This window comes from Buteo buteo, chromosome 7 (genome assembly GCF_964188355.1).
Source record: "Buteo buteo chromosome 7, bButBut1.hap1.1, whole genome shotgun sequence".
In the NCBI taxonomy this organism is placed as follows: Eukaryota; Metazoa; Chordata; class Aves; order Accipitriformes; family Accipitridae; genus Buteo; species Buteo buteo.
Genome location: NC_134177.1, coordinates 14,806,609 through 14,824,707, shown reverse-complemented (window position 1 = coordinate 14,824,707; position 18,099 = coordinate 14,806,609). Strand labels below are relative to the sequence as shown.

The 18,099-nt window shown below is 36.4% G+C and overlaps 1 protein-coding gene across 4 annotated transcripts in view; it reads right to left on the bottom strand.

Annotated features, from left to right (window-relative positions):
- OPA1 (OPA1 mitochondrial dynamin like GTPase) overlaps nucleotides 1–18,099 on the bottom strand; it is a 59,493-nt gene that overhangs the window by 9,569 nt on the left and 31,825 nt on the right. For all 4 annotated transcript variants that reach the window (XM_075031651.1, XM_075031653.1, XM_075031652.1 and 1 more), the window contains 6 exons: nucleotides 17,845–17,953; nucleotides 17,127–17,206; nucleotides 15,807–15,947; nucleotides 14,327–14,443; nucleotides 12,941–13,034; nucleotides 11,527–11,637 (listed from right to left, as the gene is read on the bottom strand). In XM_075031651.1, coding sequence (XP_074887752.1) covers nucleotides 11,527–11,637; nucleotides 12,941–13,034; nucleotides 14,327–14,443; nucleotides 15,807–15,947; nucleotides 17,127–17,206; nucleotides 17,845–17,953 — 652 coding nt within the window. The remainder of the gene's footprint in view (nucleotides 1–11,526; nucleotides 11,638–12,940; nucleotides 13,035–14,326; nucleotides 14,444–15,806; nucleotides 15,948–17,126; nucleotides 17,207–17,844; nucleotides 17,954–18,099) is intronic.

The following is an 18,099-nucleotide window of genomic DNA, read 5'->3' as shown; positions in this document are numbered from 1 at the left end:
TTTAGACAGGAAAAAAAAAACGCAAATCAGAGCTGTCACCACTGAAGTCACTTTTGTCGCAAGTAATTATTAATCCCTGCATATCATACCTGAGCAAAGCTATCAGCTGCCTGTACAAAACAGTATCACCTTTATTTCAGACTTAGGATAACCAAGCAGTAGTAGATGAGAGCTTGTCTGAAAACACTTCAGCTATTTTTACAAGGTATTGAGCATCGGAACGTTATTTTAGCATTACTAACAATGCTTTTTAGCACCAGAAACAGGAATTGTGCATTGCGCTGATGAAATTGTAGCTTACTAAACAATCAATGTCTTGATCTATAGCTGCTTCAGATTCACAAGCAAGACCTCTGCAGCTTAATGAATCAGCTTCGGCAACTCATTTCCCCCTCCTCAGTTAAACAGAACAGAAACTGACTGTATTTCTTGGAGCTGTCCCTGGGGCTCCTCAGGCTGGCAAGCACGAAATCTTCCTGTCTCTGACAGAGCATATGAGAACTGAGGTATGGGGCTGAAGCAAAACTGACAACTATGTAGACTACTGACTTTATACAAGATATGTTTCTATGGGCTATTATACATCAGTCTCACCTGTCTACAGAAAAGAAACTAAGTATTACCAAATCGTGATGTGAAGTCACAAACTAACATACGTTTCTATATTGTCATTAAGGTTAGCTTAATGTACAAATTATTATTAACCTGTATTAAGCTGCAAGTTTATGAGAGTCACAGTGTCTGCAATAGCAAGGTAGGAGAGGGCACCTCTCAGTCCTCTGTCTCTATCTTAGATTTTTAATTAAAACTGTTCTAATAACTCAATCTTTCAACGGAATTTAGCTGTCCTGCTTACCGGACAGCTAGAAGGAGCTTAGTAGCAAATGACAAGGCAACCTCATAAAACAGACTGACATCTTGAATCAGACTTACGGACACAGAAAGATTTAATTTAAAAATCAAAACTGTTAAGCTAGAATGAATCAGAACATGATGATGCTCATTATTTTGGGTGGAAATAGTGAAAAGTATAGAGGCAAACGAGAAATACTACCCAATGATTCATCCAGTGATGTAAAAAAAAAGTTAACTTTTTCTTATGCAGAAAGGACATATACAGCTATAAAGGTCAATTATTTATGTAAGGTCTACTGTAACCTCAAGGCTATAAAACTGTAAAGAGACTTTAACATAAGAAATAACTGGTATATGTTGGTTTTCCACCCAAAACAAAGCATACTCAGCAGTTAGCTAGATGATAAAATAATATGCTATCAGGACTATTTAGGTGAACGGCTCTCTAAAATATGATGTCAGAAAATGAAATGGTGATGAGAAAGTTTTAGATCATAATAAGTTTCTGGCTATCAAAAATGAAGTTTAAGTCATCATGCTCTGAAGAAAAACAGGTTGTTCTATTATTTTTTCTTAGTTTGTTATCATTCACTAGCTGAAAAGATTTCCTTCCCTTTTGTTTTTATATAGACTTCCAAATTAGAAGCAATGTGGAGTTCACTACAACATTAACAATGTGCAATATTCACGACACTGACTTCTCCAGCTTTTGGAAATGTGAATATTGCACTCCATAGTTCTATACTAGTTCAAAACAAATACATACGTTGGTCAGTTTAAAAGTTTGCATTTATACAAATAGTAACCTCTCCATGATAAGTACTTATTTAAACTTTGATTAATAGGTACCCTCATAAGCAACCAGTACTAAAAAGAAAACAGCATCCATTTAGATGTTTTGATCCTTGCATCATTACGGAAATTTTAGGAAAAAAGTAAACTTGGCAGACAACACCAGAATGACCCTCGAGAACAAGAGACATAGGTCTAGGGTAAGATTAACAGGCATTAAATATGTCATTACTCATGTAGCAGTTTATCATTGTTTTTCAATGTCAACCTTAAGTGATAGGCTTCTCTTAGTCAGTGACAAATGTGCTGAACTTTGTAAGGATCCATTTTAGAACCTGGACATCAGTGCCTAACTCTTCATCAATAACTTTAAGAAATCACAGCAGACAGACTTTGGTCATCTGGGATTCTTAAGCTAAGTAAACCATCACTCCATCACAGGAGGTTTACACGTGATGTATGTTCTCCCTTGAGGATTACTTCCCTCTCTGAAAAGATGAAGCTTTTTAAGGCACGTTCTGCCATGACACAAAGCAGGAACTACCTTATCTGCACTTTGACACAGACCGTCCTACACATTCTTCTGGTTTTAATTCATTAGTTTTATGCAGCTGCCCCAAAACTCAGAGAGGGGAAAAAACCACCCCAAAACCCTCCCTATAAACATTCAACCAGTGTCTTTCATGTCAAAGCACACTTGCTTGGGTTATTTCATAAATTATCTACATGGAATTAAAAATATGGCAATCATGCAAAAATCATTAATTTGCATTCTAAGAAAGTACCAGAAAGTTAGCAAATCTACTAAAAATAATGGGATGCATTGCTGTTGACTTGCTCATGTTCAAAGGCAGGGGAAATTGAAGACACAGCCGCACAGACTGATTCCAAACACATTGGCCGCTAACTTCCTGCACCAGGACCTCTACAGAGCTCAAAGGGAGCACAGGAGTCATACTGCCACCAGCACACCGGTGACACCAGCACAAGCTTGAACTCATTAGACACAGACAGCCCACACGAGCACTTTATTTGACTGCTTGAGGTTTGGGCTGAAATGAATGTGCTCTAAATGACAACCAGCCTCTGATAAGATGCAGGCTGTATTAATGTCCTGGGGGAAGCTGCTGGCAGGGGACTGTGAAGAGAGCAGCTACCCTGGCACATGCTTAGCAGAAGTCGGAGATCTGTTCGGTGATTCTCAGGGGGAAACGGCTGCTCTGCTTCTGTCTGGTTAGAAGGCCACAACATTTCCTGGTGTAACATTCTGCCAACTCAGGATCAGACTAGCTCCTCACTGCTATGACCGACTGAAAGGCACAAAGCAGGACTACTGTCACTTCTGTGAATTGTCTCACAACTATGAGGTGACTATATTTTTACTTAGGTAGCTTCTAAAACTCCAATATTTAAGCATCATGGAAGAAATGAGAGCACAAAATAACAGTAATTCTGCAGATTCTAATAAAATTACTCCTTCATTTGCATTTCCTAGGATGCTTTCCTCTTTCCCATGTCTGTCTCTGAGCAGCAAGGCCGACATCTGGGCTCTACATTCAAATATCTTCAAAATTATTTCTTTTCTTCTTTATCTTGTAAACACTGAAAACCATGTTGGTTCTGAACAAGCACCTTAAGGATTGATTTAAGGACTACGAACCATTGCCTTTTGAGCTGTTTTGTCTGCCTCTGGTTTCTATGGGAAAACTACCTAAGATCTGTTTATTTGAGATTTGCTTTCCCACTACAGCTGAGCTTTACCCCCTATGAAATGTTGTGACCTTTTAAAAGAGTTGAAGTTCATAATAGAAGAAAAAATGGAACCAAAGGCTTTAGAAAACCAAGTCAAAGCATGATTTTAAGGAGCACATGTAATCAGCAACGTCATGAAGGACAGAGGTCAAATCAAAATAGTGTTGACAGTCACCTCAAGGGACTGAAATTTAATTAGGCTACAGTAATGACCACAATATAGGATTAGTTTCACACAACATTTTTATTCTGCTGCTAACAGCAATGAAAGAAAAAAAAAAAGTAACCACAAAGCAAGTCATTATCTGCAAAGTACTGCTCACAGATTTTATCCCGAACTTTGCATAAATGGGTAACAAAAAAGGAGACTTGCTTGGATTTAAATCAGTTTGTTACATACAGCAGACATGACAGAGTCCACTCAGCTTAGCCAAATACACATCACAGAAATTCCAGATCCTGAGTCAGCAACTTGCATATAGAAGTACCAACCTTAGCTAACATTAGCTTTCCAACTCCATTAAAACTGCAAGTTTATTATACGCATATATGATATTAAATAATTCATGCTCAAAGCTTGCAAAAGGTTTATATTCAACACTAATGGATTCAACAGAAGAGAAAAAGTTAAGAATTTAATGCAGTGAATTTAAAGCAATAACTTTAGATACAAAACTTGAAAATATTTTACTGTAATACTGGTTTATTTAGTTTTCCTATGTTTTAGTCTTTAGAAGAAAATAATTAAGTTCTGCAAACTGTTATATTTCATACCTTACAAATGTATGACAGAATTTAAACAAATGGCCCTAAGCTATCTTTTCTTCATGTGAGGGTTCACTCCTCAAAAGTTTCAAAAAGCTTTTGTGCAGAACGAAGCCTCAGCTAGCCCATGACACCTGTACAGGTGTCAATATCACTGACAAACGAACTTGGAGGCTGACCCCTTCACATTCGTACCTAGTAATTTCAGGATCAAGTTTCCACAGGCATTCTGCAAGTCCCTTCCCACCTCCTGCCAATGACTCTCCCTGTGTAAATGCACATGGTTTTACTTATAATTTGGTGAAGCTCTGGGTTTTCTTCTCCTTTCTTAACTTGTGAGGGAACAGGATGAATAGTATGCTGACCTAGGAAAGATGCTTTGCTTGTACTACCCTTGTATGTGTTTATCCTGTGCACATAAAAGATGCCTTTGGAACATTCATAATTTAGCTGTTTAAAAGGAATAAAGGAGAAGAAATAAGTGAAGACAGAGCACGTGTATTTCTTTGGAGTCTGTGAAATTTCATCTCTAGAAGTCAATGGCAAAGCTCCTGCTGACTGCCTGAAGCTAGGATTCACCATAAGTATTCAATGTACATGTGCACCACCTAGCATGTTTTAAATGCTACTGCAATATGGATATATGTAGCTTAGGTTTAGGATAAGACACTGGAGGATCCCATTTCCTTTCCAAAATGATTAAAGCATTCAGTTCATAATAGTTTTTCAGTAACAAAGCTTACTAAACTAATACTTTCCATACAGTTGCTAATGAGAAATGTGTAACTGAAATAAAGTGACCACCCCTTACAATCTTCATAAATTATATGTCCTACAAGCAAACAAAAAAACCCAGAGTAGAAAACAAGAGGGACAAGGCTAGGCAAGTGCTTCTTCCTCCCAGAAGAAAAAACCTAACATCCAAGAAACTAATACCAACTGCCTAAGCCATGCACATGCATCAAAGAAGTAAGAAAAAGTAACCAGAGGCTCGGCACCAGCTCTGCTACATGCTCATCCTCCCCACCCCTCCTAGAAAGGCCATTCATTGCCATCTTGTGTTGGAAAGTTGTATGGCAACTTAATTACTGTACAAAGTTCACAATATTGAGGAAGTTTGCTTTGGCCCTTTATATAAAAAAAGAGCAAGTCCAGCAGAGTGGAATTCTGGAAACAATTAGGTAGTTCTGGGAAGCCTTTCACTGGGAGCTCAACATTAAAAAGAATTGCCATGTTAAAAAGTAGCCAACAGAAAGTTAAGATTTATCCACATGCTATCAATTTTGCATAGAACTATAGAGTATTTCTGCTGAAATTACTACTCTATCATTTGTGTTAAAAATAAAAAAGCAGAAAAGATATTATTTATCTTGAAATCAAATTCTTTCACCTATGTATTAATTTTTTCCAGGAAAAAAAAAGCATTACCCTATAGTGAAAAACATAATTAAAAAGGTATAGTTCTAGGGAAGGTGTGACTTCAAAGAATTGTATTTTATAAATAATCAACCCACTTTAGCATTGCCATCAAAAATGCCAGCAGTTTTACCACTTCAATAAATTTTGCAGAAACCCCCCAACACTTTAAAATACTTCTAAAATTTAAAATCTTTCAGTAAGTTCAGAGGCAGCCTGCATGAATGTTCAATGTCAGCCACTTCAGAAAAGTTAAACATGAATACAGGAGAAAACAGTATGAGGTAGTAAATACTAGAAAAGATTACTGATAGAATTAAAGGATATATACTGACTGATTGATCTTCTAAGGTATTACAGAAATGAAGACTAATGAATATTTTAAAAAAAGAGAAAGTGGAGAAGCTTTGTGTATAGCTACACACACTTGTGCATAACACAGCTGTAGGCATTTGGAGGGACTGACTTGCCACCATTAGAGACTAGATTCTCCCTCCAGGCACAAGCAGTGCCTTAAAGCCTGCAATACAAACAGGGCAGTCCTTAAAAGAGACATTTTTATGAGTAGAAATTCTCCTTTTAAAATATTGTTTACCATTGTACTTTTAGCTCCCTCTACCCCATTTTACTTCTTACAGAACCTAGCACATTGTATATTTAAGATACTGATTTAACTAAGCATATAGTAAAATACTAAGTTGTGTGGAATATAAGTTTCAAATAAAAATATTTTGTCCTTCAGCAATGAGTACAATCAAGATGCATGTGCCAACTGGAAAGTAAATGTAATTCTTCCTGTTGTTGATGAGGCTATCCAAGATAGGGTGAAAGATCTGGGTATGTTCTTCAACTGACAGGCAACTTAGGTAAAGAACTTCAATATACACAATGCACCAGAATTGTGAGGGAGTGTCCTGGTTTTGGCTGGGATAGAGTTAATTTTCTTTCTAGTAGCTGGTATACTGTTATGTTTTGGATTTAGTGTGAAAATATGTTGATAACAGACTGATGTTTTCAGTTGTTGCTAAGCAGTGTTTATACTAAGTCAAGGATTTTTCAGCTTCTCATGCCCAGCCAGCAAGAAGGCTGGAGGGGCACGAGAAGTTGGGAGGGGACACAGCCAGGGCAGCTGACCCAAACTGGCCAAAGGGATATTCCATACCATGTGACGTCATGTCTAGTATATAAACTGGGGGGACTTGGCCTGGGGGGGATCACTGCTCAGGAACTAACTGGGCATCAGTCAGTGAGTGGTGAGCAATTGCATTGTGCATCATCACTTGTTTTGTATATTCCAATCCTTTTGTTATTATTGTCATTTTATTACTGTTATTATTATCATTATTAGTTACTTTCTTCTGTTCTATTAAACTGTTCTTATCTCAACCCACAAGTTTTACGTTTTTCCTTCTGATTCTCTCTCCCATCCCACTGGGTGGGGGGGAGTGAGGGAGCGGCTGCGTGGTGCTTAGTTACTGGCTGGGGTTAAGCCATGACAGGGAGGTTGTAAACAACTGCATTAAAACAGGTTGCTACCAATTGCTGAATATGCCTGAAGTATCCAGTTAGACATGTAAGAGACAGACAGCAATTTCCTCTTGTTTCTGCATCCTCAGCAAAACAGTAAATATCGCAACTGTACCTACAGTTTAAAAACATGGCAGGGAAAATGACTAGGCTGATGGGCTCTGAACTGGCTGTTACTTCTCATGGAGTCCTAGCAGATAGTCCAGTGCAGCCATCAGCTCATTGCTCAGCAGCAGGCAAAACCCAAAACGGACTACAAGGAATTACTGCAAAAAGATGAGATTAAAATGCAGAAAGCATCATAATGCAACTGTATAAATCCATAACGCAGATACATTTCGAATATTGTATGCAGTTCTGCTCTTTCATCTCAAAAAAGGTTTAGTAGAACTAAAAAACGGGAAAAGAGTGGCAAGGCTGATTGAAGCTATAAAGCAATGTCCATACAAGGAGCAACTACACAGATGAGAATTTTTGAACCCAGGAAAAAGAAGAGCAAGTGCAGGTAGCACAAACATCTATGATGGCATGAGTGGCACAAAAAATGAATAGAGAAAGATTACTGAATGTTTTTCACAGTGCAAGAACTAAGGAGAACCAAATGAAACTGGCAGGTGGCTCAAAAACAAACAAAAGGAAGTACTTTTTCACACAGTGTGTAGTTAAAACTCTGGAACTAATTGCCACAGGATGTTGCAGATGCCAAAGTTTACATGAGTTCAAAAAGCAATTAGAGAAATAAATAGGAGAGAAAAAAAAATCCATGAATGGCTATTAATCACAAATGTATTACCTCAGGATTAGGAAATCTTGGAACCACAGATTGTTAGATGCTGAGAGAACATACCAGGCAAGTACTACTGTATGCTTAACTTGTTCTTTTGCTGTTCCCCAAGTACCCACGCCTGCTCATTGCCAGGGACAGGACACTGGGATACACCGACCACAGGCCTCTTTCAATACAGGTATTCTTATGGATTGATTGCATTTTAGGGCATTTTAGAAGTCACTTTTTCCAAGTCAGCTATTCATCTTCTGCTCTGCCCCTTTTTGTATCTTACAAAAAGACATTTCTTCCAGATGGTCTCTAGTCCTAGGGCTTCTTTATTTCCATCTTTGTAATTGTTCACTGGTACAAGTATCATGATGATGCTTATGATAAGCAATACATTTACATTACGTTTAAAGCCTTTTTTTGAAGGAAAAGGAACCTTTGGTACATTATAAAATATGCAATTTGTTAGAAACTGTTCAAAAGACCTGTTTACGCTCTTTAAAATACCTAGAATAAGAGAAGCAAACACTGAGAAGCAGCAAGACTCAGGGCCCAAAGGTCATCAAGGAACATTCATATACAGGGTTAAAATACCATTCAAGGCTGTAGAACACAGATAACAAAACCTGCTCAAATAAGTTTTGAGTCTTACATGAGCTCTCATTATGAGACTAGGTCACCCATGTTAGAAACAGTTTGACATTAACCAGTATCCTGAACAAACAATAAAACATTTCCAGTGCTTCAGCATTAAAAGGCTGATGTAACAGAAGTGAGACAGTGTTGCTGTATCATCAGCATCAAGAGGAAGTGTCTCAACCTCAGGTATATAAATAATTTAGATTTGCAAGTACAGTTTCGAATCAGGAAGTGAATCCCAGACTCATATTTACCAATTTAGACTGGAAACTAAAAGACCATTTGTAACCATCAGAGGAATGACATCCTGGAACATGTTTTCAGTATGAATAGTGAGCCCCAACAAGTTAACTGATTTAAAGATGAAGCTCAAGATATGCGAATGAGCTGGGTTATATAAACACAGCTGCCTGAATCAGAGAGAGACTGGACTTCATGATTCAGGACACCCCTTCCATTCCATTCCTAATTAAAATACAAATACTTTATGAATGGATGTTGTGGGAGTCAGGATTTTTTTTCCTTAAGCAGAGTCCTGATCATCACTAAATGCTGTAAGAAGGAAATTACTTGTATAGCTATCTGAAATTTCAATGCCCTATGCTATCAAAGTCTGTCTCAGGAGTATAAAAAAACCCCACACCACAGGAAAGCACTCTATTCACTAAGGGAAAGGCAAAAGAAATCCCTTTTTCCTGTCATTTGCCCATAAAAATTATAACCACTTAGCAATAAAAGCATGCAGAAAGTAGAGAGAACATCGTTGATTTGACTACACAACTAAGCAGTGGTAGTACCCATAGGTACAATAAAACAGAACATATCATCATACATCGTTTTGTACTAACAATTATTTCCTTAGAATAATGTGTCTGGGATCTGTGACCTTCTGAATCTGAAGAAATACAGTGCAGTGACAGTGTTTTCGCTACATAGTAATTTATGAAATACATACTACAAACTTGAAGCATATATCCTAATACACAGATACCTAGGATTATAAACACACAGACAGGCTGCTCTTACAGCTTTAGTCTTAGTTTACAAAGTAACAACCCCAGCTGTCACTGCTGTGAAATGGGAGGTTATTCCTGATGCTGGTGAGAAGCAAAATTGAAAATGCAAAAATTCCAAGTTGTCTTCAGTGCAAAATAAAGACAGATTATCTCAAACATTATGTATTTGCTAGTGTTCCTTTACTTTGTTTTGAAACATGAAATATTTAAGGATAAACCAAAATCACCAAAGTTTTACACTATACCAGCATTTGCTCAAGAAAAAAATTAACATCTTGCATCAAAGCAAGAAAGCAAGGAGCACTGCTCACTAATAAAAAGAGATAACTTTCTCATTAAATACCTGTGTCCCACTATGCAGGCTACCACTAGTTTTACCTCAACATATATATGGAGAGAGGAAAAAGCCTTATTTTGTAAAACCAATTCCACCCACTCTATAAGAATGGCTACATGAAGGTTGATACAGGGTTTCAAAAGGAACACAGGTTGTTTGGAGAGAGTTATGAACCTATCATAAAAATTATATAGTCATACCAGCTGTTTCACAGACCAGTCAAAAAAACCAGACAATATGCCCTAGATTCACTAAAACTCCTACTCACAATTCCAAAATACCATAGCGACACTTTCTAAAGGACAACAAATACCATAACTGATTGGGATTTTAAAAACAATACTTCCAATAAGATAACACTTCCAATATAACCAAACCAGCACCACCAAAAATAAATCTTTAGATTTTTTTAGTTTATTGTAAGCAAAATATTTGTTTCATTTGACATTTCGGACGTGAAAAATGGAACACATAGTTTGTGCTTAGGAAACTAACAGTAATTGAAGGCTTCTCTGTTCCAGTGAACCCTGGATATCAGAACATTGCTAAATAAAAGAAGAAACACTTACCACAGCATTAATTTATTCTGAATTAAATATCCAAAGTCATATTTTAAGAGAAAATTAGTTTCTACATCAAACACAAAATAAAATTCTAAGAAGAAAGGTCACCTGTGATGTCAACATGCGGATATTTATATATCTACGTGAACTTTATTTATCACAAGCTTTTTCTCTTTTCCCTTTTGCATAGCATTGTTTTTTTTTTTCCCCCTGCCAGTCCAGGTGTACAGCTGTGGTTTAAGTGGAAGTCTCACAGAACAATAGCAGAATGCTGCCAAAACCCCAACAATATATGTGCAAGAGCAAGCCCCATCAACTAAAAGTCAGTGTAAACCTTATTGGATGTGCAAGTAGACAACAGGATTATCACCTTGGCCTGGACTGTCCCCTTAAAAACTTCCACTATTTAAAATCTTACTGTATTAACCACAAAACCCCTTAATACTTTCTGAGTGACTCAAAGCATTAAACTACTGTAATCCTTCTGGAAGGTTAAATCTGCTAGGTTTTCTTCCTTGTTAAATCTCTTAATATAACGGTCATCTCAGCTTAATAAGGAAAACATATCAGATCTTCATGTCTGACAGGTTTTGTTTCTGTATACATGGCCTAAAATGAACTGGCCAGTAAGTCACAGGCATTACCAGCTAATCTATATTAAAAGTCAGTATAATTTGTGGGAGGGCTGCGTATTTCACCCAATAGTTACGAAAAAGATGGGATCAAAACCTCCTTACACAGTCAAGACTGAATCACCCAGAGACAGGTCTCCGAGGTGTGGAATTAACCATGTACTAGAAAAACAAGAACTTCCCTTTACAATATTACTCTGTTTTAACTACATTTTTCAATATATGTATTTCAGTGAATTTACATCTAGTGTAAATTATGTTGTTTTATCACACTATACTATCCATGTCCAACTTTGAAGCAGTAAGATCTGACTGTATTTGAGAAAAATTCTATTTGTGATATTAATTAAATGCTAGCATATGAACAACCCATATTACATTAAGTGTTCTCAAGGACAGTGGTCAGCATTTGCTTCATTTCAAGCTAGTTCCAAAACACTATAGAGTAGGTACTTACTGAGATCCTCTGCAAGCTGGACCCTCTTGCCAGTTAGGAGCTTCACCTTCTTTTCATTGTCCTCAGCAAAATCTTCAAGCACCTCCTTTACATTCTTCTCCAAGCGCCTTACTATAACAAAAACAACAAACCAACCAAAAAAAAGTGAGTGGTAACATTTTTGCACCTGTAATGACCTAAGTACAAAATTTTGGGAAGGTCTGCAGGAGACGTAGTATATGTTACCAGACTAACTAGTCTGGTTGGAGAAAAGGCAAACTTCTGAACACAAGCCCCTTGTTTGGGCCCTTAAGACAGGAAATTCTTTGAGAAAGATGTTTAAATTTCAAAGGATATTTTTCTCTCTGAATTAAAATATTGGATGACTTTTTTAGGAGGCGATAAAAATGTTGTAGACTGCTTTGCTGTCATTCAGAAGTTTCTTCTCTGAGACTGAGTGTCCAACAAATCTTTTATTGTAAGCATCCTCGCTGCCTCCTTTTTAACAGTTACACTTTCACTATCAACGTCATCCTCATCAGATGAATCAAGGCCAAGTCAATTAAAGGTGAGAGATGGAAAAAGAAGTTAATGATGACAGCAGAGTGCGGTATTGAAAAATTGATGACACACAGAGGGGTGTTGCTGTATATACAAGGCTAAGAGGAATCAAAAGCTCTTTAAAGCAGTATTACATCCATCTTAGCACTCATATCCTTGCCCTTCATACTTAGAGGGAGTACCTCCTAATAAAACTTCCTAATTTTCAGCCCAGCAGTTGTCAATGAGGTAGGTGGTTTGAAGAGGTTTGGCTTTTTATATTTAGGGGCAATTTCTTCTCCATGGAGGGTAACTTGCATCACATGACAAGGTTCAAACCTTTTACTTGCATCTTCCTCAAGAAGCAGGCTGAAAACTATTTTACAGATCAAAGGTCACTATTAGTAGTTGTACCATGGCACTAACTGATCGCTATATAAATGATGCTTTATAAGGAAGCTGCTGTTCTATTGGCTTGTCTAGATACTACATGACATATTTTGCATGGCTTTAAAAAAATCCATTAGAATTGATTTTTTATATCAAACATTTTTAAATTAAAATCTACAGCTAGACTGACATGAGAAAAAAGAATATAGTCACTATTTGTTGAAATCCTTTCTGCTTGAAAAAAGATATTGACAATTGGCATCACGTAAGCTGAAAATATTTTAAACTGGAGAGTGTCTTAATTATTTGACATTCTATTTACACTAAATACTTTAATGTAAATAGAATGTCAAATTCTATTTACTCTACATCTTTTAATTACCTAACCAGGACACAAAAATCAGCCAGCCAGGCTAAGCATGAAAGGAATGCATAACTAGAGGAACACTAAAAAATGAAACAAAAAATTGTGTAGACAGACACCTCAATTCACTATGAGCCTTACCTTCAGTGTTAGTAAGCTGCTGCCTCAGCGTGTTTGCTGTAATTGCCAGCATTCGCTGTATTCGCCAGAAGAGTACAATATCATTACATTCAAGCTGAAATGAGGGAAGTTGTAGTGTCAGACACCTGATGTCCAGTGAACATCCTACACTTAACAAGAATCTCTTGACACTTTTAGTGGCAACTGTAAACTCACGTATACATATCCTCATCTTGCACAAAAATACCACAGAATAACCGCTATAAGTAACAAGGAAACACACCAAAAATAATTCTAAAGAACTGTGTCAGCCCTATTTAATACACTGCATCACCTTTACATCTACCATTTTCAACAGAAAGAGCCATATCAAGGGATATCACAGAAAAACAATTTGCACACACCATATGCAGGCTGGTGAGTATGACCCAACGCTCACTGAAACCACCACACTTGTTCATAGCAAACACATTGAAAGACAACAGCTGAACTCCCTGCTGTGACTTTGTCTGACAAATGCTTCTGCAGATAGTGTTGGGCCAAGGGCTGCATTTGTTAAGAAGAGACAGTTTCTACACCTGCAAGGATAGCAGAAGGGAGCACTAACTTCACATTAGGACACCTTAAAAAGACAATAACAGGAACAGGAGGTTAAGTGTCATGGAGAGGCAGCTCTCCACTCTATGATCTCATTTTCTCTTACCTCTTACAGGCAAAGGTATTTCTACAGCAGTAAAGATTTCTGGCTCCATGGGAATCATTCTTTGTCACAAAAAGAAAAACAAAACTCCACAGAAAGTGAGGAGCTTTACCTTTCCAGTAATTTCTTTTTGATTCAAAATATAATGGTAAGAAAACCATATATTCTTTTCTTTGTGCATACTGTCATTTGTTGCACAAGCTTGGGTTTGCAAAACTGGAAAGTCATTTAAAATATCTGTTTGTAAGCTCCATAGGTTTTTTTTTTCCTGTTGATCACATGTGGCTCCAAGTATTAACTCTAAACACTTATTTATCATACTTATCCATAAAACCCCTCTTACTCAATGTTTTCTGAATTTTTTGTATCAGTGAGGTAAATAAATATCAATGGCAAAGTGGGAGAAATGGATACCAACAAGCTGTACAATACTGCTTTTAACAGTGTATTTTCAATACATGTTGATAAGTAACAGATGTTTAGGTCATGGCTGATACCTAGTGGTCATTTTATATAATTACCACCAGGATGGCATTTTATCAATTAAAAGCCTGATGTAAAACATATCCAAGATTACCAGCTATCTCACGGTAAAGGATATAAAAGAAAGGTTAAGCTAGTTTAAAGTATTTGTAGAATTTTTTGGTTTTCAACTGAGATGGAAATAATAAGGCAAAACACCAGTGTATATCTGTTCTTCAATTTACCTCTGAGTCCACAAAATGCCTCTGATAATAATAGAAGCCTCTTCGACATAGATTGCAGTGGTTCAAAGCAGTCTTCAGGAAATACCTTCTATAAATTTGGTGCCATGTGTCTTTAATCTAGGAAAACAATACTTAAATTTGACTAAATAAATACATACACTTGCTCTTGTGCATATTTTGATGATCACAGATAATTTTAAAATATAACTCCAAATTCCACTATTGCTGTCATGTAATATACGTTTAAACATTTCTCAGCAATTTGTCTGCAACTGGGATATGATTAATGTGTTCATTACATTTGGCAAACATGCCAGATGATTGTCAATTTAAAAAGCTACTCTTCCATGCTTGTAATATAACAATGTTTAAAAATATCGTCTGCAGGCAAAGTACATTTAAACTATATACTACAAAACAGGACAAATTGTTCTACTCTTGGCATGATGCCGTCTTCACATTAACACTAAGAATACATCTTTGAGTGGTACCCATTTATTTATCAATCAAACCAGATTAAAGCATAGAGAAATATTTAATGGGTCTTATATAAACAAACATTTGTAACTTTTCTAGATTAGGCTTATGTACATTCCAGTTCTTCAAAATTAGATAGATATACATATATACACACACAGAGATATGGCTCTTCAAAAAAACCATAAAACAAAATTAAGAAAATCTGTTGCTTAGCTAGAAAGGAAACTCAATTTGCACTCATTCTCCTCATGTAGAGGATGTGGATCACTACTCTGATCAAAAAGGTATGGTAAGTATAGGAAAGGGGCAACAGGTATTTAAATAACTCCTCTACCTTCAGTAAGTACATGTTGAAAAGGTAGCCAAAGTTACCGCAGAAAATGTTAAAGGAAATCTACTTCTATTACTTATTAATGTTTGAATCCTCTTTTATTTAAAATCTTACATTTAATTAGATAAAAGGTCTAATTATGGTTAAGAGCCTTACACTGCTATGAGCTAAATCATTTTCCAGAACATTTTAAACATACAATACATTCCCTCAGGGCACTCTAAAAAACCCTGCCTTTTTCCAAGTATTCTTACAAAATTTCCCTCTCTTCAATGTACCTATGAACTTCAAACTGCACGCAAAACCACACTGAAAGTTTAGGAACGCACATTATGTTTTTATCATGTCTTGCTCACAAAGGCCTTGATTCCACTATATAACATCTGAACAATAATTTTAAACAAGCCTTGTCATAATGCAGGCAAGAAAATCTGCTCAGCAGATTCTGATTTCAGTCTAAACTGACAGATTCCAAAGAGTTGTATTGCATTTGTCCGACAGCCAACAGAAATGTGTGAATTGCGTGCAAGCAGTCATTTAGTAATCCATTTGGAAACATCTGGATTATAAATTCAGTATTTAGATGGAGTCTTTTGTATGCTATCTAGAAGGAACATTCAAGTGTTCACAGGGGGCTTCCATATGTTTTGTTACAATTCTGCATCTTACCAGACATGGGTCCACTGTTATTCCTCTTGCTTCAAGATTCTTCCTGACAGTCGTCACTTCATCATTTGCCAGATAAGCTGCATGTTCTTCATTGCATTTGATTAATTTTTCAAGTTCATTTTTTGTTTCGTTACGAATATTCTAGGATAAGAATGATTAGTTACAATTAATTATTATAGACTCAGAATCATCAGCACCTCCTCAATAAACAGTCTACCTGTTTAATAAGCCAGAACAGAAAATACCTTTGACACTTTTAACTATTACATTTAAGTGACTCAAAAGAGTATTTGTGCAAAGACACCTCAAATATAGTATTTTAAAATGGATAATTCACTGCCAATTTTTCCTATTTTTTTCTTTTCATTATGCACAGAAATGCACAAGAGGAAGAGAAGGGTGGAAAAAAAAAATAAATCATAGGTATTAGCCTCCTTTCCCCTCCATGAACATCTATTAGCAGGGTTCACATTCACATATCACCTGTGACACTGATGAGAATTGTAATTTTTGCCTAACAGCTAGCAAGAACTCTCCATGGATTCACACCTTTAAGTTGATATTCATTAAATTCAAGTAAGATAGGTTGAAGTCACTGCCTTTCTCCCATACCTGGCTGGATACAGTTGACTGTAAAACTCCTTCCTCTGAAACAATTACTTTCTACTGTATTCTTTTAAACTCTACTTACTTCTTTAAAGTATGATTCAGTTTGAGAAGTATCTAGAAAAAGTAACATAAAAAGCCCATCATCTCTGGGCATTAAATGGCAGGTGCTATTTAAATTCAAAAGAAATTTCAGAAAGCTATGAGCAAATGAGAAGAGAGGTTATGATGAAAACAGTCAATAAGAAGATACAACCGTAACTAGAATGCTAGTGATAATGCTATCATATACTAGTTAAATCCAAATGGAGCATAATAGGAAACTGCATGTGACTTCCTGAAAAGCATGCTTAGAAAGTATAAAAGAGAATAGCCCAGTTCCCACCCTGTTTTCATCAATTTGTTTCTGCTGGAAGAACTTTAACGTTCAGGTCAATGGTATAATAGTAAAGATGTAATTCAGCTGAAGAATGGAAAACAGTTTACAAACCACTATGTATCTGCAATATGAAAAAAGTTTATGGAATTCTCTGTGGTGTAATATTTAAAAAATGAGTAGTAAAAGTAACTGTAAAGTATTTAAAAGCATTTTTTTTTTTTTGCAATCATCTAAATAGTGTGAAGAGGGTTGATATTTTTGAAGATTTACTGAGTAATAATCAAAGTTTTCTAAAGGTAGTGAACTACAAATTCTACACCCCCCACCACTTTTACCTGTTCTTTGGTGCGGCCTATCCAGTATAACCATCTTTTTTTCCAGTCTGGACCCACCATATCTTCAATAACAGACTCGGCTATAAAAGGAAACATGATATTAAGTATCACTCAAAATATATGTAACCAGCCAAATTTATACTTCTAAAATTAGGTACAAGATCAAGAATGGACATTTTATGCCTAAGAACAACTAAGATATGCCACACTGAGTCAAGTCAGATGTCTTTTACTTAAAGCAACAGCTGATGTCTTACTAAAATTTAAAAATTACTGTCAACCAGTAGAAACTTCAAGGAATTATAGAAAAAACATAACATCCCTCCACTGAGAGAGCCCTCCAGGTTCCAAGTCAGGCGTTTAAAAAAATCTTACTTCGTTGCAACTTGCATCAAAATTAATTATGCTTGGCAACCATAAATGGACCAACTACTTTTCCTGAATTTACCCTATTCTTCTACACGTGTGTTTGGACAATTTTTTTGACTCTACAGATCTCTATTGCTTATCTTTCAGTTGCCTCATTGCAAGAGCAAGAGCACTAGCTTTTGAGGCTGTATTTTGCTAAACATTTCTGTCAGTATTGGTACCCTTTCAAACTGTCACCACTATGTCAGTTGTGCTGTTACAAAAGCTTGCACTGCAGTGAAGTGAACTAGATTCGGAAAGTGGCCCAGATTAAGAAGCACACAAGAGTGGAATACATCACACAACTCACTGTCTTTGAGCCGACTTTGGAGCGTCTCTTCCATAAAATGAATAGCTGCATCCCACTGTTGTTTATCAGATATTGACCGATCTTCTAAGGCATTGTGCTGGATCACTCGCTGTGATACAGAACATCGTTTTAGCATACAATACATAATTTATTCAGGATTTACTAAAAAAAGATTTCTGACATTATCTTCATTTTTTTGATGTACACAAAACCAGCATGTATTGGGCACACAGGATTAATTCAAGAGGCACCTTT